This window comes from Antechinus flavipes, chromosome 4 (assembly GCF_016432865.1).
Source record: "Antechinus flavipes isolate AdamAnt ecotype Samford, QLD, Australia chromosome 4, AdamAnt_v2, whole genome shotgun sequence".
NCBI lineage: Eukaryota > Metazoa > Chordata > Mammalia > Dasyuromorphia > Dasyuridae > Antechinus > Antechinus flavipes.
In genome coordinates, this window is record NC_067401.1 from 181,606,832 (window position 1) to 181,633,945 (window position 27,114).

Consider the following 27,114-nt stretch of genomic DNA (forward strand, 5'->3'; position numbering starts at 1 on the left):
TTCATTCTGGGTTGGATTATACATTTAACCTGGAAATGTAAAGAAATAACTGCATTCATCGAGATTCATCCAAGTTGTACACTCTGCATACAAGTTGTATAGTACAGCCCCCATTGAGAATATATGTGGCTCTTAAAAGAGCCTTTGGATTAATTTCACGCCTTTTGGCTTAAGCCCTCTCTCCTCGGATGCGGCGAGCTAGCTGGATGTCCTTGGGCATAATAGTCACACGTTTGGCGTGGATGGCGCATAGGTTGGTGTCCTCAAAAAGACCAACAAGGTAGGATTCACTGGCCTCCTGCAAGGCCATCACAGCCGAGCTCTGAAAGCGCAAATCAGTCTTGAAGTCCTGCGCGATCTCGCGCACCAGCCTCTGGAAGGGCAGCTTGCGAATCAGCAGCTCGGTTGACTTTTGGTAACGGCGGATCTCTCGCAGGGCCACGGTACCGGGACGATAACGGTGAGGCTTCTTCACACCGCCGGTAGCAGGGGCACTTTTACGGGCCGCTTTCGTAGCCAGCTGTTTGCGAGGTGCCTTCCCTCCCGTGGATTTACGGGCAGTTTGCTTAGTACGAGCCATTTTACAAAAGACAAGGACGCCTTTGTAAGAGAAGTACTGTGTGGAGGTTTTCTGACCGTATTTATAGAAGTAACTCTCTCCTGATTGGACAAAAGAACATTCGAAAGTCCCGCGTTCTGTCTTAATTGGTTTTTAATTCAAACCTCTAATTCCACTTAGTTAAAAAGCTAGTTTATGGCAAAAGCAGTACTGAAGATTTTTCTTGTATTCTAGAATTAAAATATTCGTCAGAATAAAACGGATTTCCGTTGTCCCTCCCCCAATACTGCAAATGCCCGCGCCGGTTGGTGATTGGTCTTTCTGCACTTTTTTTTTCTTTTAAATTTTTATGTTTGTCTGTATTATAACTTGTTATTGAAAGAGTGATTTGTCTCAAAGAAGAAATTTTTAGATTCTCTGTGAACTACCAACAAACCCCAAGAAAAATAGAAACATTCTTTTGATTTTATAATATTTACCCCCTTTTTTTTTTTTTTTGCCCAAATCATATCTCGTAGGAAAGAAACCCACGAGTGGAAGTGGAGGGGCATGAATGAGCTGCTAAAATATTTGTGAATTATACACGATAATAAAATCATGTTAATAAAAAAGCAAACTTTTTCTAGCTCTCATAAACATTGGTCAGATGTGATTTACTTTATCGAATTGAACGAGCATTTCCCAGAGATTTCAGATCCCAAAGACAAATTACTTTCATGTGAATTAGCCATTTCAATATTTTAATCATAATTGTGAGCTGTGAGGAAGCTTAACGATGTGGCCATAAATCAACTCTTATTTTACAGAAAAGGAAACTAACTCCCAAGTAATGAAAGGAATTACTCACAACTCAAATGCAGACCGATCGGATTAGATTAGATCAGAGCTTTCTAACCTGGGATTCATGAACGCTGAGAAGGGGATCCTTGAAATTAGTTACAGGGATGGGAGGGAAGTTAGGTCTTTATTTTCATTAACCTTTAAATTTCAACTTAAAAATCTTTCAACTTAAAAAGAAACACAGGCTTTACCAAACAATCCAAGGGGTGCATCACACACATAAAGGGTAAAGTTCCCTGCATGATAGCCTGTTATGGAAGGTAGAATTTAGGAAGCATCCTGGGCAATGGCGGGAAAGAGGCAGGGAAGGAGTGAGGAGTTAGTTAGGTATAGTAGCTGCTGGTGCAAACTATGAGACCCAAAAAAGTATTTCCTCCTCCCACCCCTTCCCCCAACTCCACCCCCACTACCATCCTCAATCCCCCATCAAGTTCCTTTAGGCCGGGGGGGTGGGGAACCTCCGGCAGAATTAGGCCATCAAAATTTGCTTAATCAACCTCTGACGATGCCGAGCTGAAAAATAGAACCTCCCCACAGCTTGAGTTCTATAAATTGATCATTTTGTATAGCCCGCAAATGATGTTATAAATATCAAATTGCCCTTGGCAGAAAAAAGACTCCCCATCCCTGCGGCCGAGCTCTGGTAAGCAAAAATCACTGTTCCGAAGATCTTCAAGTCGGCTTTTCTACTTTCTTTAAGCTACCATTCCAATACTGAGATTGTTAGAATACCTGACAGGTTAGCACAGATAATTGTACACTTCTTTCTTTCCAGATACATATGAGCTTTCTCTTCCCAAAAGTCGCAGGAAATGAAACATGGGAGGCGGAATCTTTAGGCAACTTCCCGAGTTAGAATACATCAGAAAACAGAAAGGGAAAAACGGAAACCTGGAACTAATCCCCATCTGATAGCAGTTAGCTGGAGAACAAGGTATTGCTTCAGCCTTCTCTGCCTGCTCTATCTAATGGTTTCCTCCAGCATTGGAAGGGAGGTTAAAACGGAATGAAACCAGAAGATGCTGGTTTGGACTGCCCTCAGCTACTGGGAACAGGTGAAGTGGCTTGGCATATAGAAAATATTCCTCCTTCCCTGTCCGCTGAGTATTTGGGCGAAGGAGAGGAGAGCAAGGACTTTTAATGAAGATTTCCGGGCATCAATCGAACCAGATAAAAGACCCTGCCGGCTACAAAGTTCTTCAACTAAAAAACAAGGGCGGGAGTGAGAGTGCGAGGGGGAAGGAAGTCTTTAGAAACTTAATGGAAAATAGAATGTGAAAGTGTCAGAAAAACCATTTTCCCAGGGATTTATGTAACTAATGATTTTAGTGCCCAAAATGGCACTATTAAAACCTGCAAATTGTGGATGAATTCATTCAACAAGTACTGGGGGGAGGAAGGTTTTGATTCGTCACAAATTACTAACTTTATTTAAAAATCTGTCATTACACTTAATAGTGAAAGTGAATCAACCCTTTCTTTGAAAACATGAGTGGCTCTCAAAAGAGCCTTTGTTATTCAGCAAAATCGAAGGCAAAATGCAGGATTTTCTCTGACTTATTTGCCCTTAATTTTATAGTGACTTTCAGTTTTCTTGGGTAGTAGCACTGCCTGAATGTTAGGCAGAACGCCACCCTGAGCAATTGTGACTTTGCCTAGCAGTTTATTGAGTTCTTCGTCATTGCGTATGGCCAACTGAAGATGTCGGGGAATAATACGAGTCTTCTTGTTGTCCCGAGCCGCGTTGCCAGCTAGTTCCAAGATTTCGGCTGTCAAATACTCTAATGCAGCGGCCAAATATACGGGTGCTCCAGCTCCTACTCGCTCGGAATAGCTGCCTTTTCGTAGAAGCCTATGTACACGGCCCACAGGGAACTGCAGACCAGCCCGAGAGGAGCGCGATTTTGCCTTGGCGCGAGCTTTGCCACCTTGCTTGCCGCGTCCAGACATGACAAAATACTCAAAACTGTTCTTAGTTCAGGAGTAAAAGATGGAAACCTAGAAACTAAGTGACTGAACTGACCCTTTTATAAAACGTACTGAGCGCGAAAATAAAGCACTGTGATTGGCTAATTTTCGTAGCCAATAGAAAAGCGAGTTTTCGATCTGTTATTGTTGAAAGCCCTTCCATCCTTCTAAGCAATAATTCTAACCATTCTGAGAGTAAATCAAAGTGAAGGAGAGGAAGTTGGGGGAGGGGAGAGAAGAAGAGAAGGGAAAATAAAGGGAGTACTGTTCCTCTAATGTTAAGCAGCAGCCAACAGAAAGACTATGTGACTGGATACACATTTTTCTGGAATGACTGTAGTTATGAGAAGTTCCATGAAGTTTGTGTGTCTCCCAAAAGGAATGAATAGCAACCTTATGACAACGCAATTTGCAGGAAATTGCCATGACATCATCAGTTACATGTTCCCATTATGACGAACTCTGATGAGGTCAAAGAAAAATTTGTGAAGATTTGGAGACCCTTATCATCAATGTGCTGAAAAAGAACAAGTTTGTAATTCTAGATTACTTTGACAGGGTGAAACTGTGTCTCCTTTAATCTGTAAAATAATCACTTTGCCCCTTTGATTCCTGGCCTCCCAGACTCCAGAGAATCTATGAAAAGACATATTTCCCAAACTGGACTTTTCCGGGCATCAATCGAACCAGATAAAAGACCCTGCCGGCTACAAAGTTCTTCAACTAAAAAACAAGAGCGGGGGTGAGAGTGCGAGGGGGAAGGAAGTCTTTAGAAACTTAATGGGAAGTAGAATGTGAAAGTGTCAGAAACACCATTTCCCCAGGGATTTATGTAACTAATGATTTTAGTGCCCAAAATGGCACTATTAAAACCTGCAAATTGTGTATGAATTCATTCAACAAGTACTGGAGGGAAGGAGGAAATCACCTCCTCCCCGAATTGATCTTTTGGATAACTGGATCCCCATTCAGGAAGCCTTCAAAGTGACTTTCATTCAATTTGGAGATCTGGGTCTGATTCTGAGTGGCTTGAAACTCCAAGTATCTAGGCCTGGGGACATTGACTTTCTTTTCATCTGGAGGTTTTAGCCTCAGACTTCTATAAAGGACAATTCTAAACCATATTTTTGCAGAATGTTTAAAGCAGGATTATGCTTTGTCAAGGAACCTCTCTTCTTGGCATGGCTGCCTGCTAAGACTCCGGCCCACTGTGAAGAGACCGTCTTCTCAGTGCCGATAAACTTCCTTTTTTGCCACGAATATTTCAGGTTTGTAAATTGTTTCATGTTGAACCTGCGCTGACCAGAAGGGCATTCCCACTACTCTCTACACCACCACTAGAACAGCATCAACTTTAATGCCAAAACAAGCACAGACTATCAAACATGGCAGGGAATCCTCAGAAGGAATGGTTTTGGAAACAGTAATAGCAACAATTCACTTATTAGCCTTCTAACATTAACACTGTCTTTCATTTAATAACATACAATAAAACTTTGTGGATGCACTTTCAAAGCAACCATTGGCATTTAATAGATTATGTCATTGAAGAAGAAGCAGACAGAATGTGAGAATGATGAAGGCAGAGTGCTGAAGTGATCATCAACTTATCCTCTCCAAGTGAAGTACTGAAGTTATTAAAAAAAAAAAAAAAAAAAGTCAGCCCTAATTCAAGGAAACCAACAGAAGACAATGTCAATAGATTCAAGTGATTTTCCATTACTATTTTTCAGAAAAAGTAACAGTAAAGTAGAAAAGGAGTGGGAAACTTTCAAAGATTTGCACTGTATAGAACTGAATGTACTCATCTGGGCCAGGACACTCATAAATATCAAGATTGGTTTGACAAAAATGATGGGGAAATACAGAAATTGCTAAATAAAAAAGATAATTCGTAAAGTGCAAGTAAAGTCTAGAAAGATGCAGTATAAGGCAGTGAGGTGGTGCAGTGGATAGAGCACCAGTCCTGTGAAGTCAGGAGGACCTGAATTCAAATCTGTCTTCAAACACTTAACACTTCCTAGTTGTGTGACCATAGGCATATTATCCAGCAAGACTGAGGCGTGTGGAGATTGGTTCAATTGCAAAGTGGACAGTTTAATAAACTAACTTGACTGAATGGGACTATGGTCCAAAGCTCCCGATCTCAAACATGTTGTTAAGGAAGCTTATGTAGGATTGTAACTAGCAAAGTCTGTAAATGATAACAGAAGCAAAAAGAATGCAGTTAGGCAATTTCCTTATTTATTATCAGGCAGTTGTTATACAAGAAAAATAAGTTTTTTCACAGCCTAAAGATGCATACATGGTGGGAATGGGCTTGGGATATATACAATGGGTTTAGGATGCATATAGTGGTGGAAATGGATTTAAGGAGATTTTCCAAGGTCACTAATTTCAGAGAACAATGATCCTATTTTGGAAAATATCTTGCAGGTGTGATGAACCAAATAAGCATAAGAACAGAAATAAGCAAAGTCACTCTAGTCATTCTTGTCATTTTGATCTAGTGTGTGAGGCAGCTAAGTTCAAGTTCTCATGAGTCCTTTTTGGTTCAACAACTTAACTCCAATTGCCCTCAGGATAAAAAAAAGAAAAGATGCAGCATGAAATTCAATTTACACTGAAAGTAACAATCTAGAGCACTTTTATGATACCATGAAGGCTTTTTATGGGTCAAAAAACTATAGTGCATTTCAACTACTCAGGCTGATAGAGCCACATAGTTCTGGAGACATGGCTGAACACTTCCACTGTGTTCTCAATAGACCATCATCTATTGATGCTAAAACCACTGATTGTTTACCTCAGATTGCAGTCAATCCTTCCCTAGCTGAAGTTCCAACTGAAGAAAAGGTTTTGAATGACATCAGGGTCCTTTCATGTGACACAGCACCTAATGTTGATTCTTTTCCAGCTAAATACAAGACAAGAGGTATATTGCTTATTCAAAAGTTGACTAAAATCTTTAGGATTATATGGCAAAATAAGTTTAACCCCCAGAAATTTAAGGATGCAAATAGATGTCCTCTGGGATGAGTCTTTATCTTTTTCTGCCTTCACTGACAAGATTCTGACCTCCTCTTCATCCTCCTTCTCATTAGGCTGGTTCTTTTTTTTTTTTTTTTTTTTTGTTTTTTTAATCTTTATTTTCAAAATATATGTAAGGCAAAGCACTACTGATCAGAGAAATGCAAACTAAGACAACTCTGAGAAACCACTACACACCTGTCAGATTGGCTAAGATGACAGGAAAAAATAATGATGAATGTGGGAGGGGATGTGGGAAAACTGGGACATTGATGCATTGTTGGTGAAATTGTGAACGAATCCAACCATTCTGGAAAGCAATCTGGAACTATGCCCAAAAAGTTATCAAACTGTGCATACCGTTTGATCCAGCAGTGCTATTACTGGGCTTATATCCCAAAGAAATACTAAAGAAGGGAAAGGGACCTGTATATGTCAAAATGTTTGTGGCAGCCCTTTTTATAGTGGCTAGAAACTGGAAAATGAATGGATGCCCATCAATTGGAGAATGGTTGGGTAAATTGTGGTATATAAATATTATGGAATATTATTGTTCTGTCAGAAATGACCAGCAGGATGAATACAGAGAGCCTTAGAGAGAATTACATGAATTGATGCTAAGTGAAATGAGCAGAACCAGAAGATCATTATATACTTCAACAATGATACTGTACAAGAATGTATTCTGATGGAAGTGAATATCTTCCACAAAGAGAAGATTTAACTCAGTTCCAATTGATCAATGATGGACAGAAGCAGCTACACCCAGAGAAGAAACACTGGGAAATGAGTGTAAACTATTTGCATTTTTGTTTTTCTTCCCAGGTTATTTTTACCTAATGAATCCAATTCTCCCTGTGCAACAAGAGAACTGTTCACTTTTGCACATATATATTGTATCTAGGATATACTATAACATATTTAATATGTATAAGACTGCCATCAAGGGGAGAGGGTGGAGGGAAGAAAGGGAAAAGTCGGAACAGAAGCGAGTGCAAGGGATAATGTTGTAAAAAATTACCCAGGCATATGTTCTGTCAATAAAAATTATAATAAAAAATATATGTAAGGATAATTTTTCACCACTGACCCTTGCAAAACCTTTTGTTCCAGTTTCCCCCTTTGTCCCCACCACTTCTCCTCTAGATGGCAAGTAATTCACTATATGTTAAACATGGTAAGAATATATACAAATTCAATATATGCATACATATTTATACAATTATCTTGCTGCACAAGAAAAAATCAGATCAAAAAGGGAAAAAAAGAAAATAAAATTCAAGCAACAACAAAAGTGAAAATGCTATGTTGTGATCTACATTCAGTCCCCACAGTCCTCTCTCTAGACATAGATGGTTCTCATCATCACAATGTTATGCCACAGTTCCCTTCTAATTGTCCTGTCTCAGTTTCCCTGAATTGTTCTGCCTCAATTTCCCTAAATTGCTCTGCCTCAGTTCCTTGAATTGTTCTGCCTTAATCCCCTTGGTTGCAACCCCCCTTTTCTGCTCATTAGAACTGAGATAATTAGGGCTGTGGAGATCTGGCATTCCAAAATTTAAGACTCCAGATGTCCTATCTCAGATACCTAATTGGCATTGTCTATATCTCTAAGTTTCAGACTTCCCTGCTGTGGTTGGACACCTCCTAAATCCTCCTAATTTATAAGAATTTATGGTCCTACCCCCCCAACCTGTCAGAACTGGATTGATGATCCCTGCCTGGAGATTTTCCCTCACCAGAGTTTGGACTCCACCCCTTCTGCCTTTGTGTACCTGAGCTTAGAGTCATATATATGTCATTGAGAACTTACATCTGCTGCTGGATGCTTTGAGACAGCAGCCCTGGGGGCAACATGCCCCCAGCACAATCTCTCCCTCTCAAATAAAATATTAAAAACTCTCTAATCTCTATCTTGCCTCAGTTTCTCCAGCATTACAATAAAATTATTGGAATTGGCCCAAATCATCTCATTGTTGAAAAGAGCCACATCCAACAGAATTAATCATCACATAATCTTGCCATTGCTGTGTACAATGAAATCCTGGTTCTGCTCATTTCACTTAGCATCAGTTCATGGAACTCTCTCCAGGCCTCTTTAAAATCATCCTGCTGATAATTTTTTTACAGAACAATAATATTCCATAACATTCATATACCCTAATTTATTCAGCTATTCTTCAACTGTTAGACATCCACTCAGTTTCCAGTTTCTAGCCACTACAAAGAGGGCTGCCACAAACATTTTTGCACATGTGAGTCCCTTTCCCTCCTTTAAGATCTCTTTGGGACATTAGCCCAGTAGAAACACTACTGCATCAAAAGGTATGCACTATTTGATAACCTTTTGAGCATAGTTCCAAATTCCTCTTCAGAATGTCTCAATCTCTTCACAATTTCAGCAACAATGTATAGTATCCCAGTTTTCCCACGTCTCCTCCAGCATTCTTTATTACCTTTTCCTGTCATCTTAGGCAATCTGAGAGATGTGTAGTGGTACCTCACAGCTGTCTTAATTTGCATTTCTCTGGTCAATAGTAATTTAGAGCACTTTTTAATATAACTAGAAATGATTTCAATTTCTTTATCTGAAAATTGTTCATATCCTTTCATCATTTATCAATTGGAGAATGGCTTGAATTCTTATAAGTTTGAGTTAATTCTCTATATATTTTAGAAATGAGGCCTTTATCAGAACCTTGAACCTAAAAATGTTTTCCCAATTTATCGCTTCCCCTCTTGTTAAAAACTGCTTTATAGATCCCAAGTACCCCTGGCCCTGAAAAACTGGGTTTGAAAAAGCCTTGAACTTCAGATGACCCAGCAATCCCAAACTCCTTTTACATACTAAAAAACAAACAAACAAAAAACAAAACAAAACAAAACAAAACAAAACAAAAACAAAACAACAAAAAAAACCCCACTTGTCTCCATGTCTCTGTCAGAACTTTCCTTGGCATAGAAATAGCAAAGGAAACCTTATGCAAGACCTCCCTGCCCATGTCTTAGAAGTATTTCTTTAAAGATAACTGTTGAGCCACCACTACTACCCTCTACTTCTTTGCCATTAGGACTGGAAATTGAGTTTTAAAAAAGAGCCCAGGAAAAATCTTGGAGCTCCAATCATACCATTGTGTCATAAACTCCAGCTGCATTGTCTCGATCCTTGCTAGGATAATTCCCCCTCTTTTTGAGTATTGTCTCTTGCTTAGTTGTCTCCTGCCCTGAACCTTCTTATCTTGACCCCTATCCTGTTAGGAATAAGTTATGTTCCTTTCCTGGAATTATGGTTGTCGGTTCTCCCAGTGTCCTCGCCCCTTATCTGCTTCTGTTTCCCCTATAAGGCTGTATACTTTAGGTTATGTATTCTGTTTGCAAATCCTAGTTAGCTAAAACCCTATATAAGTTCCCTGCCTTGGTTTATCTGCACTAAATGCTTTGGACAAGAGTCTTATGAGGTCAGGTAGCTTAAACTTTTCAAATTAAAGATTAAAAACCAATATCTGTCTGCCTCAGTTTCTCTGGTATTACATAACAATAGCTGCAAAGATGTTAGATAAGGAAGCAAGCCAACCGTTTATCTGGTTTCTGTCAAACTTGCTTACACAAAAGCCTACAAAAGGCCTGATGTCTCTTTTGTTCGGTACCACATGCCTTGGATAGAACTCTCGTGTGGTCAGTTGACTTTCAATAAATTCTCCAATTTAAAATAATGAGTGTTCCCCTCCATATCATGGCACTCTAATCTCCTTCTCAAATTAAATATTAAAAATTGTCTAATCTCTATCTTGCCTCAATTTCTTCAGCATTACATGGGCAATCAAATTTTGCCATGATCTATCTACAATTTAGTTCCATGATAGCACCCTTGCTCATATTCTAGAAGATGGACAATGCTTTCTAATTTTTCCCATCACCAGCGAAGTGAAACAGGGCTCTGTGTTTGCTTCTATACTTTTTAGCACGATGCTTTCAATGAACAGGCAAACAGGATTAAGTGATTTAGCCAGTGTCGCACAATTAGTACATGTCTAAGACTGAATGAGCCCTTCTGACTAAGCAAGTGTTCAATCCACATAGAAGTTAAGGTTACCAAGCACTGAATAGTCAAGCATAAGTAAAAATGACAGCCAGCAAGTCTACATAATACATCACTAATTTGTTGTAGAGACATCAAGGGATACAGGTATTTTAAACCAAAACAATTTAGAAACGATTTAAAGAATTCTTTCCAGGCTACGAGATAAACGTCATAAAAGGGAATGCATAACGCTGAAGCTGTTCGATTGGTTCAGTTTTTTAAATCACCCAACCAATTGGAAAGTAGAATTGATATTTGGTAGTTTGCTGGTTTGCATGTGTTCCTTCCAATAGAGAGGGACTTAGCATTTTTTATCCAATCAGGCATTAGAGTTTTCCAATGCTTCATTTGAATACACAAACTAGAAGTAAACCAGATATGAAGAAGCAGCGGCTAATCTTTTCTGAATTGTTTGGCTCTTTATCACTTTTCGACCATACCTGAACCCGCCAAATTCGCTCCTGCTCCTAAGAAGGGCTCCAAGAAGGCTGTGACCAAGGCACCGAAAAAAGACGGGGAAAAGCGTAAGCGCAGCCGCAAGGAAAGCTATTCCATCTACATGTACAAGGTGCTGAAGCAGGTGACCCCAACACGGGCATCTCCTCCAAAGCCATGGGCATCATGAACTTCTTCGTTAATGACATCTTTGAGCGTATCGCCGGCGAGGCGTCCCGCCTGGCTCATTACAAGAAGTGCTCCACCATCACGTCCCGGGAGATCCAGACAGCTGTACGCTTGTTGTTTCCTGGGGAGCTGGCCAAGCGCGCAGTGTCTGAAGGTACTAAAGCAGTCACTAAGTATACCAGCTCTAAGTAACTACTTAACTCCGAAGACTTTAAAAATCACAACCCCAAGGGCTCTTTTCAAAAGCCACCTATACTTTCGAACAAAAAGCTTTTAACACTCAACTTAACGAGATAACTTTTAAGTACAGGAATCTGATATACGGAATGAACATCCAGTAGATAATCTTAGATTAACTCGAGACGGGCTCGACTTGAAAAAATCACCAAGAGGAAAATAGTCAATAGTGGACAAGATGCTTTCCTAAACTCTTGAGACATTTTGTACTCCCAGAAAAGGGCAGAAGAGAAAGACTTTAAAAACGATATCCTTCCCTCCCACCTGCATCAAATTTTTTCCCTTAGTTATTGGTTTTGTTCAGATGAGAAGCCAAATAATTGCTTGAAGATCTATTTCTGGAAGAAAGACTACCTTAAATAAAGGAGTAATTTTATAGAAATTATTTTTATAAGGATCTAAAGAGTATTTACACGGGAGAGAATGATTGTCCCCGGGGTGGGAGGCAGGAAGAGAAATGAGACCAGGAGGGAGAAGGGGAAGGCCTGTCCCTTGTTCCCGAAGGTTTCTAAACTCGTAGCAAAGTTTTGTTTGGTTTTGGTTTTGGTTTTTGAGGCATCACCCTGTCTGGGAAGAGAAAGGAGGTTTATGGAAATGCTTATGACATTGAACAGGAGGCCAAAATTCCTGTAACATCTCCCATGGAACCAAAGCACATAATCCAAAGTTGTATTATTGTTACATAAAAAGTACTATGGAGACTATACAATATTGTGTAATTGGGTCACATAGCTCGGCCTGTGTTAAGTGTCTGAAGTCACATTTGAACTTAGGTCCTCCTGACTTTAGTGCTTACTACTATATTAAAGGAAACAAATTTTCCTCAACTTTTTTTTTTTTTTTTTTAAATTCAAGTTTGGCTTAGATAAGAGCAAATTCCTATTCAGAGAAAAATCAAAGTTTCTGACCTTGTAAGGTTTAACATTTAGTAAATATATAACTAAAACGCAATCAACAATGTAGACTACACCTTTGATTTTGTTATTAGAATATGCTTTCTATCAAAGTATATTTTTAAAAAGTTGCTTTGGGGCACTGAGTTTGAATTACTTCCTCAGTGTTACTCAGAGGTACAATATGAATTGAAATCATCACTCCAGGGCTATCACATTCCCTCAATAACAATTACATGAGATATGAAATAAATGCCATGTCTTCCAGGAAGGCTTTCCACATCTCCCATACTAAATTTGAATTAGACTTTAAAGATGTATAAGAAATCAGCAGACAGTTCATTCCTGGCATTGGGAACAGCTTACATAATGGTACTGTTTGGTACAAAGAAACCTACCCAAATTGACTACTACAGAGATCCCTCATAGAAAGCAGAATGATTTATTAGAATCTCTAGAAGCGGACCCCAACCAAATTTCACAGTAAGATAGGGCTAGAGCCTTGAAAATGCTTACAGCTTTTATACATTTCAGACAAAAAACCCTCCAAAATTCCACCCTCTATATGTTGTGATTGGTCACATAAATCTACTGTTCCCCTAGTTGGTCAGTAGAATGTAGTAGACAAGGTGATATACAAATTCTTCGGCAAGTAATCCCTTTTTTGCATAATAGAATATAGTCCAGGCCTTATCTAAAATCATGTGACTCTGGAGAAGCTGAAACTGAGGCCTACAGGCTTGATCTACTTTAACTAATGGTTTCTGATCAATATGTGCTTAAACTGTAAATTCTTCACCTTTTCCCACACAGCACTGAAGTAGCAAAGTAGAGACTATATCTGGAAGATAAATTGTGGTGCAGTTTGGTTGGATTGTTGGGTGGTCTGAAAAGAATAACATGAGAGACTAGAAATATAGGAGGCTGTCAGATTTTGCAAAGTAAAGGAATCTGAATTGTATTCTATAAGCACTAAGGAGCTACTGAGATTTTTAAGCAATGGAATTATGGGACTAAATTTATGCTTAAGAAAAATTGTTCTGGCAGTATCATGATGGATGGATTGGAGTTTGTATGTATATTAGGAATGGAGGAGGTAAGTGGAGGTGGAAATGTTGTGCCACAGTTTTCTTTTATTCTCCTGACTCAGTTTCCCTAATTGGTCCTGCCTCAGTTTCCCTAAATTGTTCTACCTCAGCTTTCCTAATTAGTCTTGCCACAGTTTCCCTAATGGTTATGCCCCAATCCCCTTAGTTGTAAACCCCCCTCTGGTTCATGAAGACTGTCAGTAGTTACTTTAAATGGAATTTCTCTTTGTAACTCTGTTGGATTTTGTTAGTGATATATAAAAATGCTGATGATTTATGTGGGTTTATTTTGTATCCTGCAACTTTGCTAAAGATGTGGATTATTTCTAATACTGGGGTTCTCTAAATATGCCATCATATCATCAGCAAAGAGTGATAATTTGGTTTCTTCATTACCTACATTAATTCCTTTAATTTCTTCCTCATCTCTTATTGCCAAAGCTAGCATTTCAATACAATATTGAATAGTAATGGTAAAAGAGGGCAACCTTTTTCACTCTTGATCTTATTGGTAATGGTTCCAGTTTATCCTCATTATATATGATGCTTACTGATGGTTTTAAATAGATACTACTGATTATTTTAAGGAAAAGACCATTTATTCCTATACTCTCAAGAGTTTTTAATAGGAATGGAAGTTGGATTTTATCAAATGTTTTTTATGTACCTATTGAGATGATCATATGGTTTTTGTTAATTTGGTTATTAATATGGCCAATTATACTGATAGTTTTCCTAATATTGAACCAGCCTTGCATTCCTGGTATAAACCCTACCTGATCATGGTGTATTATCCTGGGGATGATTTTCTGTAGTCTTTTTGCTAATATCTTGCTTAAGATTTTAGCATCAATATTCATTAGGGAGATTGGTCTATAATTTTCTTTATCTATTTTCAACCTACCTGGTTTAGATATCAGTACCATGTCTGTGTCATAAAAGGAATTTGGTAGGATTCCTTCATTCCCTATTTTTTCAAATAGTTTATATAGCATTGGGGCTAATTGTTATTTAAATATTTGGTAGAATTCACATGTAAATCCATGTGGTCCTGGGGATTTTTTCTTAGGGAGTTGATTAATAGCTTGTTCTATTTCTTTTTCTGAGATGGGACTATTTAAACAATTTACTTCCTCCTCTGTTAACTTGGGAAGCCTATATTTTTGGAGGTAGTCATCCATTTCACTTAAGTTATCAAATTTATTGGCATAAAGTTGGGCAAAGTAACCCCTTATTATTTCTTTAATTTCCTCTTCATCTGTGGAAAGTTCTCCCTTTTCATTTTTAAGACTACTAATTTGATTTCCCTCGTTTCTTTTTCTAATCAGATTTACCAAAGGTTTATCTGTTTTATTGGTTTTTCCATAAAACCAACTCTTAGTTTTATTTATTAATTCAATATATTTTTTTTACTTTCAATATTATTAAGATCTCCTTTTAATTTTAGAATTTCAAGTTTCGTATTTGATTGGGGGATTTTAATTTGGTCTTTTTCTAGCTTTTTAAGTTGCAACCCAATTCATTGATCTTCTCTTTTTTTATTTTATTCAAGTAAGCCTCTAAAGATATAAAATTTCCCCTTATTACTGATTTGGCTGCATCCCACAAATTTTGGTATGATGTCTCATCATTGTCATTATCTTGAGTGAAATTATTAATTGTGTCTATAATTTGCTGTTTCACCCAATCATTCTTTAAGATGAGATTATTTAGTTTCCAATTACTTTTTGGTCTATTTATCCCCAACTTTTTGTTGAATCTAGTTTTTATTTTGAGGTCTTTATGTCCTAATATATAGTCAGTTTTTGTGTAGGTTCCATGAACTGCTGAGAAGAAAGTGTACTCCTTTCTGTCACCATTCAGTTTTCTCCAGAGATCTATCATATGTAATTTTTCTAATATTCTATTTACCTCCTTAATTTCTTTCTTTTTTGTTTTGTGGTTTGATTTATCTAATTCTGAGAGTGCAAGATTGAGATCTCCCACTATTATAATTTTGCTGTCTATTTCTTCTTGTAACTCTCTTAACTTCTCCTTTAGGAAGTTCGATGCTATACCACTTGATGCATATATGTTTAGTATTGATATTGCTTCATTGTCTATGCTACCCTTTAGCAAGATATACTTTCCTTCCTTATCTCTTTTAATTAGATCAGTTTTTGCTTTTGCTTGATCTGAGATAAGGATGGCTCCCCCTGATTTTTTTACTTCACTTGAAGCATAATAGGTTCTGCTCCAGACGTTTACTTTACTCTCTATGTATCTCCCTGATTTAAATATGTTTCCTGTAAACAACATATTGTAGGGTTCTGACTTTTGATCCAGTCTGCTATCCATCTCCGCTTTATGGGAGAGTTCATCCCATTCACATTTATAGTTAAAATTACTAATTCTGTATTCCCTGCCATCTTATTATTCCCAGATTATGCTTTTCTTTTTCTTGCCCCCTCCTCCCCCATCCCTTTTCCCAGTATTAAATTTATGGACACCACTTGCATCACACAGCTCTCCCTCTTTAGGACCCCTCTCACCTCCTTAGAATCTCTTCCCCTCTCTTGTACCCTTCCCTTATTACTCTTTTCCGTTTCCTCTCCCACTTTTTAATGAAGTGAGAGAAGTTTCTCTGTAAACCAAATGTGTCAATTATTTTCTCTTTGAGCCAACTCTGATGACAGTAAGATTCACACAATGTTCCTTCCCTGTTGGAATCCTTACAAAGTGTTAACTCATTAGAGTTGATAGAGACAATAATTATCTAATTTAGCATGGTTCAGTATAATTGATCTGATCCTACAAGGAGATGTTATGGGCCAGAACTTGAGACAAGGTACTAAGTGGAACTGATAGAAACAATGCTTGTGTTCACACCTTTAGAGAGCTCATATAAGCAAGAAGCTCTTAGGGCCAAAGGGCACTCTGGGACAGACACAGAGCACTCTGGGAGGAAGCCCACAAGCCCACTCTCTGAGGTGGAATCAGATTCATTCCATCTTCCACCTTTGTGCTGGCTGGAGGCTGAAGAAAGCAGAGGCAAAGGACAAGCTGCAAGAGCTCTTGGAATCAAGGAAGGATAAGAAATAAACGTTTGGATTTTATCAGCTAGCTGTATTTGGAGTGATTATTACTTGGAACTGAAACTAAGGCTGCCTCCAGAAAACCTCCCCAAGAAACTTGCTCTCAGAGAGAACGATTATATTAAAGAAGAGAATACCACACTCCCCCTCTCTAAATTCCCTCAGATATGATAGGTTTCTTATGCCTCATCATAGGATGTAATTTCCCTCTTTTTATCTCCCCTTTTCCCTTTTTCTGATGCTATCCCCTTTCCATTCTTACTTCCCTTTTTTATGTTATATCAGTAAAATCAAATTATACATGTGGTTTTTATGTATATCCACAACAGAAATACAGTTCCCAAGAGTTCCTTTTACCTTTTTCTGTTTCTCTTGAGTCCTATGGTTGGAGATCAATTTTTTTGTTTGTTTTGTTTTGTTTAGATCTAGTTTTTTCCTTAGAAACAAATGGAATTCCTCTGTTTCATTAAATGTCCATCTTCTTCCATGGAAGAAAATGTTCAGCTTAGCTGGGTAGTTTATTCTTGGCTGCATTCCAAGTCCTTTTGCCTTTTGGAATATCAGATTCCAGGCCCTTCAATCCTTTAATGTTGAGGCAGCCAGATCTTGAGTGATCCTTATTGTGGCAACTTGGTATATGAATTATTTTTTCCTGGCTGCTTGTAGTATTTTTCCTTTAGTCTGATAGTTCTGAAATTTGTCCACAATATTCCTTGGAGTTTTTATTTTAGGGTCTTTTTCAGAAGATGTTCAATGAATTCTTTCAATGCTTATTTTACCTTTTGGTTCTATTACTTCTGGGCAGTTCTCTTTAATGATTTCCTGTAAAATAGTATCTAGGCTCTTTTTTTCATCATAATTTTTGGGAAGTCCAATGATCCTCAGGTTATCTCTCCTAGACCTATTTTCCAGGTTTGTTGTTTTTCCAAGTAAATATTTGACGTTTTTTCCTAATCTTTCAATTTTTTTTTTTTTTTTGGTTTTGCTTGACTGATTCTTGATGTCTCAATGAATCAGTCATTTTTATTTGTTCAGTTCTGATTTTTAGTGAGTTATTTTCTTCATTATTTTATTTACTTCTTTTTGTATATGTCCAATTGAGTTGTCTTGCTCTATGGAATTTTTTTCCATTTCACTAATTTTTTTAGTTAGTTATTTTCTTTTTCCAATTCAAAAATCCTACTTTCTTGGGAATTCTTTATCTTTTCCAATTCATAAATTCTGTTTCCTTGCAATTCTTGGGAGTTTTTTACCTTTTCCAATTCATATTTCAGGAAGTTGTTGCTCTCTTGCATAGCTTCTCTTTCCTTTCCCTATTTTTCTTCTAGTTTTATTTTAAGGTTTTTAATAAATACTAAAGTATTAAAGCTATTGACTATTTTGTCCTTTGAACCTAACCTATTCCACTGATCAACTAATCTATTTCTTAGCCAATACCAAATGATTTTGGTAACTGAGCAGCTTCTATATTAAAACATCTGAGGGCTTAGAATATGATATTCCAAAAGGCAAAGAAGCTTGGATTACAACCAAGAATCAACTACCCAGAAAAGCTGAGCATAATATCGGTAAATGATGGATATTCAATAACATTGAGGACTTTCAAACTTTCCTGAAAGAGAAGCATAACAAGGTAGACAAGGGGAAAAAAACCACAATATTCAATAAGGTTAAACTGTTTACATTTTCCTATTGGAAGATGATATTTGTAATTCTAAAGATCTGTATCTTTATTAGGGCTGTTGGAATATACTTAGAAGGTATGAATATAAACTGACTTTGATGTGATGATAAAAAAATTAAAAGGTGAAAACAAGCATTATATTGGAAGAAAAAAAGGAGGAGGCTGAATAGGATAAATTATATCACATGAAGAAGCATGAAGACCTATTACAGTGGAGGGAAAGAAGGGAAGAGGTGAGCATTGTTTGAACCTTAATCTTATCAGATTTGACTGAGAGGGAATAAAATAACAAAAATAATTGGGTAAAGAAATTTATTTTGGGGGCAGCTAGGTGCAGTGGATAGAGAACCAGCATTGAAGTCAGAAGGATCTGAGTTCAAATCTGGCCTTACACATGTTAACACTTCTTAGCTGTATGACCTTAGGTAAGTCACATAACTCCAATTGCCTCAGCAAAAAGGAAAAAAAAAAGAAATCTCTCTTACCCTACAGAAAAGTAGGAATGGAAATTAGATTAAAAGTGGGGATGGGGGCAGGAAATTGACAGAAGAGAGAGAAAAGAGAAAAAGGAGGTTGAAAGTGTTATGCCACAATTTCCTATAATTATTATGCCCGTTTTCCTAAATTGTTCTGCTTCAGTTTCTTAAATTGTTTTGCCTCAGTCCTTCTGGTTGCGACCCTCCTTCCTGAACATTAGTTCTGATATAAATTAGGGCTGGGAGGCCTGACCAATAGCATTCTATAGAGCCATAAACTGCAGATGGCTAATCTCAGATGGGGGGATATCTCCTATCTCAGACTGAGTGGCTCCTAGCCTTCCCAACTTATCAAGATTTATGATCCTTCCTTACTCCAAACAGAACCAAATTATGGTCCATTCCTGCAAGTTCCCACTCACCAGTGCTCACCCCCACCCTGCTTTATTCCCCTGATCACTGGAGCCTATAAGAATCCCTGGAATCTATCACTTGCTGCTGCATGCTTTGAGACACAAATCCAATTCAGCCGCTGGGGATAACGTGGATCCTGTTTTTCCCTCAGTCCTCTCAAATAAAACATTAAAAACTCTCTAATCTCTATCTTGCCTCAGTTTCTCCACCATTACAATAGAAGGGAGGGTATATTGAGGGAGAAAGTGGTTAAAAGCAAAACACTGGTGAGGAGAGATAAGGTCAAAGGAGGGAAAGAGAGAAACATAGGGAAATAAGATGGTGCAAAATACACAGTAAATATAGCTGTGAATGTAAGTAGTGTTGAGCCCTGGATAAATCATAACCACCACCATCACCCCCCTTTCCTTGCCATTAGCACGGGAAAATTGAGTTTAAAAAAAGAGCCCAGGAAAAACCTTGAACCTCAGACCACCTTTGCATACCATTGTGTCATAAACTCCAGGTACATTATCTCAGTCCTTGCTAGAATAATTCCTCCTCCTTTTGAGTATTGCCCCTCGTCTGGGTGTATCCTGTCCTCAGGCCTTCTTATTTTGACCCCTAACCTGTCAGGATTTAATTATGATCCTCTCCTGGAATTATGGCTTGTCCATACTCCCAGAGTCCTTGTACCCCTTATCTGCCTTTGTTTCCCCTATAAGACTGTGTATTCAGGTTATATATTTTGTTTGCATATTCTAGCTAACTAAAATCCTATATAAAATTTTTGCCTTGGTTTATCTGCTAGCTTAACTCCACATTAAAGATTAAAAATCAATCTCTGCTTGCCTCAGTTTCTCTGGTATTACTGTAGGATTAACTCTCACATAAAACAAAAGAGCATAGCAGAGTTCATTAAAAACCAGAATCCTAAAATATGTTGTTTACAAGAAACACATCTGAATCTCACACAGGATAAAATTAAAAGGCTAGAACTGAATTTATTTTTATTTTTTATTTTTAATTAAAATTTTTATTTTCAAAGTATATACATGGATAATTTTCAACATTCACCCTTATAAAACCTTGTGTTCTAATTTTTTCCCCTCCCTTTCCCCCATCCCTTTCCCTAGATGGCAAGTGATCCAATATATGTTAAACATGTATAATTTTTCTATACATGTTTCCACAAATATCATTCTGCCAAGAAAAATTAGATCAAAAAAAAAAAAAAAAAGGGGGGGGGGAAAATGAGAAGGAAACAAAATGCAAACAAACAACAACAAAAAGAGTGAAAATGCTATGTTGTGGTCCACATTCAGTCCTCACAGTTCTTTCTCTGGGTACATATGGCTCGCTTCATCACAAAACCATTGGAACTGGCCTGAATCATCTCATTATTGATGAGAGCCATGTCCATCAGAAATGATCTTATAATCTTGCTGTCGCTATATATAATGATCTCCTGGTTCTGCTCATTTTACTCAGCATTGATGTATGTCTTTCTAGGCCTCTCTGAAATAATTCCTGCTGATCATTTTTTACAGAACAATAAGATTCTATAATATTCATATACTATATATATGCATATATATGATATATAACATTCATATGCTTATAGAATATATATTTTTTAAAAAGCAGGGGTAGTACTCTTGATCTCAGACAAAGCAAAAACAAAATAGATGTGATGAAAAGAAACAATGAACAATATTACATCTTAAAAGTATGAAATACAATGAAATAAACATAAATTGCACCAAATGGCATAGCAGGCAAATTCTTAGAGGAAAAATTTAGTGAGTTACAGGAAATTAGACAACAAAACTCTACTAGTGGGGGACTTCAATTTTCCCCTCTTAGAAATAGATAAATCTTAACATGAAATTAACAAGAAAGAAATTAAGAGGGGACTGGAATTTTAGAAAAGTTAGATATTGTAGACTTCTGGAGAAAAATGAAAGGGGATATAAACAGTTTATGCACCCACATAAAAATTGACCCTATATTAGGGCATAAAAACCTGGGCATTCAAGTTAAAACGCTAGAAAACAAATTTAAAATGCCCACTTAAACACCAAATTAGAAATTCTGAAAATCAGGGGAACAATTAATAAAACTGAAAGTTAAAAAATGGAAGAAAAATAAAATAGATAAATCTTTTTAAATTTGATTTTCTTTGAAAAGAAGAAAATCAAATTATTAATATCAAAAGGATGAATTCACCATGAATGAAAGGAAATTAAAGTAATAATTAGGACCCATTTTGCCCAGCTGGATGCCAATAAATTTAAGTAAAAATGGATGAATATTTATAAAAATATAAATTGTAGATTACTAGAAGGGGAAAAAAACTAAAACAGTTTTAGAAAAAGAAATTGTACAAACCATCAATGAATTCCCTAGGAAAATTTCTCTAGAGACAGATTCTACCAAATTTTTTCTAAATTTAAAAAATTTTAGAATTTAAAGAATAATTAATTCCAGTACTATACTATATAAATTAATTGGAAAAATAGGTGAAGAGAAGTCTTACCAAATTCCTTTTATGAGAGAAATATGATGCTGTTGCCAAATCAGGAAAAGCCAAAAGAGAGAGAAAAATATAGACCAATTTCCCTACCAAATATTGATGCAAAAATTTAAGTAGCAAAGAGATTATAGCAATTTATCACAAAGATAATACACTATGACCAGGTGGGATTTATACCAGGAATACAGGATTGGTTCAATATGGGGAAAACTAGGAGCATAATTAACCATATCAATAACAAAATCAACAAAACATGATCGTCTCAATAAATGCCAAAAAAAAAAAAAAAAGCTTTTAACAAAAGATAATACCCATTCTCATTAAAAATGCTTAAGAACAGAGGAATATATGGAGCTTTCCTTAAAATGATACTCAGTATCTATCTAAAACCACCATCAAGAGTTATCTGTAATGGAAATAAGCTAGAAGCCTTTCCAAGAAGATCAGAAGTGAAGCAAGGATATCCATTTTCACCACTTAACTTTAGCAATAAGAGAAGAAAAAGAAATTGAAGGAATTAAAACAGGCAGATTACAATGACTTAGAGGACTGTAAAGAATCAATTAAAAAATTACTTGTAATTGTTAACAGTTTTGGCAAAGTTACACAATACAAAATAAACCCACATAAGTCATCAGTATTTCTATATATTCTATATATTACCAACAAAGCCCAGTAGCAAGAGATAGAAAAAGAAATTACACTTAAAATAACTGTGGACAACATAAAATATTTGGAAGTCTACTCACCAAGACAAACCCAGAAATTATTTGAATACAATTACAAAACATTTTTCATACAAATAAAATCAGATCTAAGGAATTGAAAAAATATTAATTGTTCATGGATGGACCAAGCTAATATAATAAAAAGTGACAGTTCTATCTAGATTAATTTACTTATTCAATACCATACGAATAGACCAAAAATTAATTTATTGAGCTAGGAAAGAAAAAAAAAAACAGAATTAATCTAGAAGAAAAAAGATCTGAAAAACCAAGGGAATTAATGGGGGGTAAGAGGGAATGCAAAGGAAGATAGTCTGGCCATAGTACATCTTAAAGTATAAAATGTGGAAAAATTATGATTATGATTTTCATAATTATCAAGATGATATGTGTAATAAATATACTAATTTAGATTTCTCAGAACTGCCTTTTCTATCTTGGGAGGCAGTCTTTCAGTAACGTTTGAAATGATCATTCAATTCTTGACAATATTCTCTTGTATATGTTAAGCTTAGTAAATCAAAGATAGCAAAATCTATTTCAGTCACAGAACTCTGGTCCCTTCAGGAAATTTAGTGATAGTCTTAAAAGTGGCTGTGTGATCTAATGTTCATGATAGACATTACCAAGTACTTCTCAGAATTGAATGTCAAGCTGTAGGGCCCCTATTGAACTTCTCAACTCCCTGCTTTCCAATCTGAAATCCTTTGAAAGTGCAACTTGGAGGAATGGTGCATTTCCCCATTCTGAAAGAACAAAAGCCTTCTACAATATTTTAATATGCTGGCGAATGTACAAAACTAACTAAGGCATTTAGTGAAAGATTCAAAGACATGAAAAGTAAACAAATGAAGTTGAAGATCTTTGCTATACCATTCATTGTAGAACCAGCTGATGTGCCTGATTGCATAGATCACAAAATCATTCAACTATCAAGCAATGATGAGCTCAAAGGTAGGTACAACAATCTCTCACTGCTTGAATGCTACAAATGTTATATAAGCAATAATGAATTTCCCATTTTGAGAAGCTATGCATTGAAATATGCATTCATATTCAGAACAATTTGCTGCTGCAAGTAATTCTTTTCAAAAGTTCCCATGACAAAAGTCTACTGCTCTCCCTACTAACTCAAATTTGAAAAAGCAGTTGCAATTAGCAACATTATCAACACTAGGAAATATCACACACCTCAGCAAAAGAGAAGTAGTTTACACTGTCACATTAAGGGTGTGTTACTTACATGTTTGATCAAATATAGCAGGCTAATTTTAAATATGTCTCGTAAATGATGTTATATCCAAATGGCCCTTGGCAGAAAAAAGGTCCCCCAAATCTGTGTTGATAGAACAGCCAAAAGTCCAGTGTCACTCTTCAGAGTACATGTCAGGGAGTAAAGTATAAAAAAATTGGAAAGGTAAGAGCTAATGAAGGGTTTTGAATGCTAAATAAAAGATTTTTGTATTTGATCCCAGAGAGAATAGGGAGTCACCGGACTTTATTGGTTGGGGGACAGAGGAGGTGACATAATCATACTTGCACTTTAGGAAAATCACTTGGTGTCTGAATGTAGGCCACATAGTTTTTGAGACAGACAAACTATACAATACTACAGGTGATGGGAGCCTGCACTTGAATGGTAGCATTGTCAAAGAGAAGGGGGCATTTTGGGGAGATATTGCAAAAAACTCTAGCTTTTTAAAGCCCTTCACACTCAGTTCCCAACTCTATTTCCAGATCACTAGGCATCACTTCCCCACAAGCCCTTTGATCTTCTTTCTGTTCCCCATAAAAAACCCTCCATCTTTCATTTCCATTCTTTCGCTCTCATTGTCTCCATATCTGGAAAACATTGCCTTTTTATCACCTCCTCATAGATCCACCTTCTTCCTTCAAGAAATATCTGAAACAGTACATGCATGAAACATTTCCTGATCTCCCCAGCTAATAGTATTCTCTCTCCCAAACTACCATATATTTAACTGCTTTGTATTTAGTGATTTTACATTTGTGAGTCAACTTCTTGCAATAAAGGCAGAGATTTATTAAAAGTAGAAATTCTCAACTTTTTCATGGAGCTCTTTGGCAATCTAGGAAAGACCATGAATACTAGTACAGGAAAAAAAAAAGTCTTAAAATGTATAAAGGAAAACATGTAGAATTAAAAAAAGTTAATACATCATAATTAAATAAAGATGCATTTGTTCCCATCTAAGTGGCTGGACCCGGACCTTCTTAAATTATCCCCTGCTTTAAGCTTAGGAGGAGACAGAACGGTCCCCATGTTACTCTTTCACTTCAAAGAGTATTTCTTTCGAATGAAAATTTCTGAGTGTAGTCACAATTATTCCCAAACTCGTCAGAAAATTTCCAAATACTTCAGAATCCCACCCTCTATGTACTTACATTTGTCTCTGCTTCTAGTTCTATGAACTCTTCCTCCCCATCAGTGCACCTTTAACACCTTCAACCTACCTCTGACCTTTCTGTGGTTGAGGTAACGTTTGCTGCCAGGGTTTGAATCATGAGAAAGTAGATTTCATTATAGCGTCTATGGAGAAGATCTCTGGTGGGGAAGCTTTGGGAAAAACCTATTGACTTTCCCAGGTTTATACGTCTGGTATGACACTAGATTCAAGATGAATCATCCTGATTAAAGGGTGGGCAACCTGAGGCATCTAGTTGCCCCATAAATTTTGGGCCGAGATTTTATATCTTACTCTTTGGCATGTTTGGATACAAAATCTACTTAAAAGTTATGGAAGGAGGATTTCAGATCTTAAGTCAGACCTGAGAGTACCTTCATGAGGGTACTACGGGACAATTTAATAAGGCATCATCATGGCTCAGAGTTGTACCTCTTAGTTTTTATTGTAAACACCAACCCTGCTCTCCCCTGAACACCTTCTGTCCTTTTTAAGCGCAGAGCCTCCAAGACATTCAAGTCTGACGGCTAGCATTTAGAAACTCCTTCGTGGACATTAGCAGCCAAAATGTTACTAGCACAACTCTTTGGTGAAGAGATGGGCGGCCCTGAAAAGGGCCTTTTGTGGGTATGCGTGCAGGCGCGGGAAGCCGGAGGAGACTACCTTAACCGCCGAAACCATAGAGCGTGCGGCCCTGGCGTTTGAGCGCGTAGACGACGTCCATGGCCGTGACAGTCTTCCTCTTGGCGTGCTCGGTGTAGGTGACGGCGTCACGGATCACGTTCTCCAAGAAGACCTTGAGCACTCCGCGGGTCTCCTCGTAGATGAGTCCCGAGATACGTTTAACACCACCCCTGCGAGCCAAGCGGCGGATGGCAGGCTTGGTGATGCCCTGGATGTTATCGCGCAACACCTTTCTGTGGCGCTTAGCACCTCCTTTCCCAAGGCCTTTCCCTCCCTTGCCGCGACCAGACATGGCGAAGGTTGTCAAGACGAGCTAACTCAATACCCAAGCGCCGGCAGTTGCGGTATATATAGAGAACGGCCTATCCCGCCACCGGACCTCTTTGAGAACAAGGAACGAGGCCAGGAGGCGGGGTAGAGAGGAGGTAGGGGAGAGCGGGAGAGAAAAAGGCAGTAAGCTCCTCCCTAAGAAGGCTGACTTGCGGCTTGCTCCTTGCTGAGAGAAGGGAAAGAGGAACCTTATGTCTGACTCTCCCGGTTTTTAAGTTTTCCTTGTTTGATTCAAGGAGGCCCTGGTCCTTCAGTTCCATTCAGTTCTGAAGTGACAGTACTCCCTTCGCGCTTCTGTTTTGCACGCTTTGCGTTGCTGTTCTTGAAAGATGGAGTGGGAGTCTATGGACTGATTTTTTGATTTCTGGTATTTTTGCCGTAAGAAAGTTGTCTTGTTGAATAAAAGTCCTTGCCATCCCTTGGCCTATTGTCATTTAATTGCATCACCTAGGAATTGCTCATACAAACGAAGAAACAAAGAAAAACAAAAACTATAGAAACAAAGGCAATATTGCGATGGATGGATTCAAATGGATCTCTGAAATCCCAAGATTGTCATCCGTTCCCTCCTCCCTTCCCTCTCTCTCTTCCCCTTCTCCCCTTTTGCATATAATCGTGGTTTTCATTTTTTAAAGGTGGGTTTAAAAATTGGGTTGGGGAAGGGAGCGGCCCAAGGCGGTTCAGAGATGGTGGAGGGTAGCCCTTTGACCCTTTCTCCCACCTCTGACGCCTCCTCCCACCATCTATCTTATCTATTATTGTGACAGAGTGCTGGGGGTCAGTTCCTCTGACCAAAATCAGAGCAACCAATAATCTCTAGATTTCCTTTAATGGTTATTTGACACTTCAAAAGGTGATGGAAGCCACAAGGACAAATGCTTTTTCTCCCTCCAGAAGTTGCTGTGGAGACTGGGGTCGGGGAAGGGAAGAGGAATAATGGTCACCTTCGTGGGGATACTACCGGGATCCCAAGAACTGGTGATAGTAAGGGAGAGGAAAGTCAGGCACAGTCTTATGTGAGTCTTGGATTTCTTGAGAGAAAAGTTTGCAAAAGGAATGAGCAGCTCTCAAGGATGAAATTCCTGAAGATACTCCCTGAAGAGGCCTAATTAATGAGGAGGAGAAGGAGGAGGAGGAGAAGGAGGAGAAGGAGAAGGAGGAGGAGGAGGAGGAGGAGGAGGAGGAGGAGGAAGAGGAGGAGAAGGAGGAGGAGGAGGAAGAGGAGGAGGAGGAGGAGGAGGAGGAGGAGGAGGAGGAAGAAAAGGAAGTTGTCAGAAAACACCGATATTCGTTCATGAGGAACTTAATGAGGAGCTTAGAATAACAATCATTTTATTTTTTAAGTACAGAAGATGGAATCCAGCAGAGAATGGCAAATGTATTCAAAAGAATGCTAGAGTTGTATGAAAACAGCATCAGGAATGCTGAAGTTCAAGAATGAATTATGGCTGGGAATGAAAGTT

The 27,114-nt window shown here is 37.8% G+C and overlaps 1 protein-coding gene and 2 pseudogenes across 1 annotated transcript; 1 reads left to right on the top strand and 2 right to left on the bottom strand.

The window, feature by feature from the left end:
- Window positions 1–91: 91 nt before the first annotated feature.
- LOC127560822 (histone H3-like) lies at window positions 92–26,787 on the bottom strand (annotated as a pseudogene).
- LOC127560818 (histone H2A type 1-like) lies at window positions 2,137–3,365 on the bottom strand. Its single transcript, XM_051995694.1, has one exon. The coding sequence runs from the start codon at window positions 3,347–3,349 to the stop codon at window positions 2,957–2,959; it is 393 nt and encodes a 130-aa protein (XP_051851654.1). The 5' UTR covers window positions 3,350–3,365; the 3' UTR covers window positions 2,137–2,956.
- Window positions 10,879–11,380, top strand: LOC127559222 (histone H2B type 2-E-like; annotated as a pseudogene).
- Window positions 26,788–27,114: the final 327 nt, after the last annotated feature.

What these genes read in the sequence shown, in the direction of transcription:
- LOC127560818 (XM_051995694.1), bottom strand. Translation starts at nt 3,349, where the DNA reads ATGTCTGGACGCGGCAAGCAAGGTGGCAAAGCTCGCGCCAAGGCAAAA.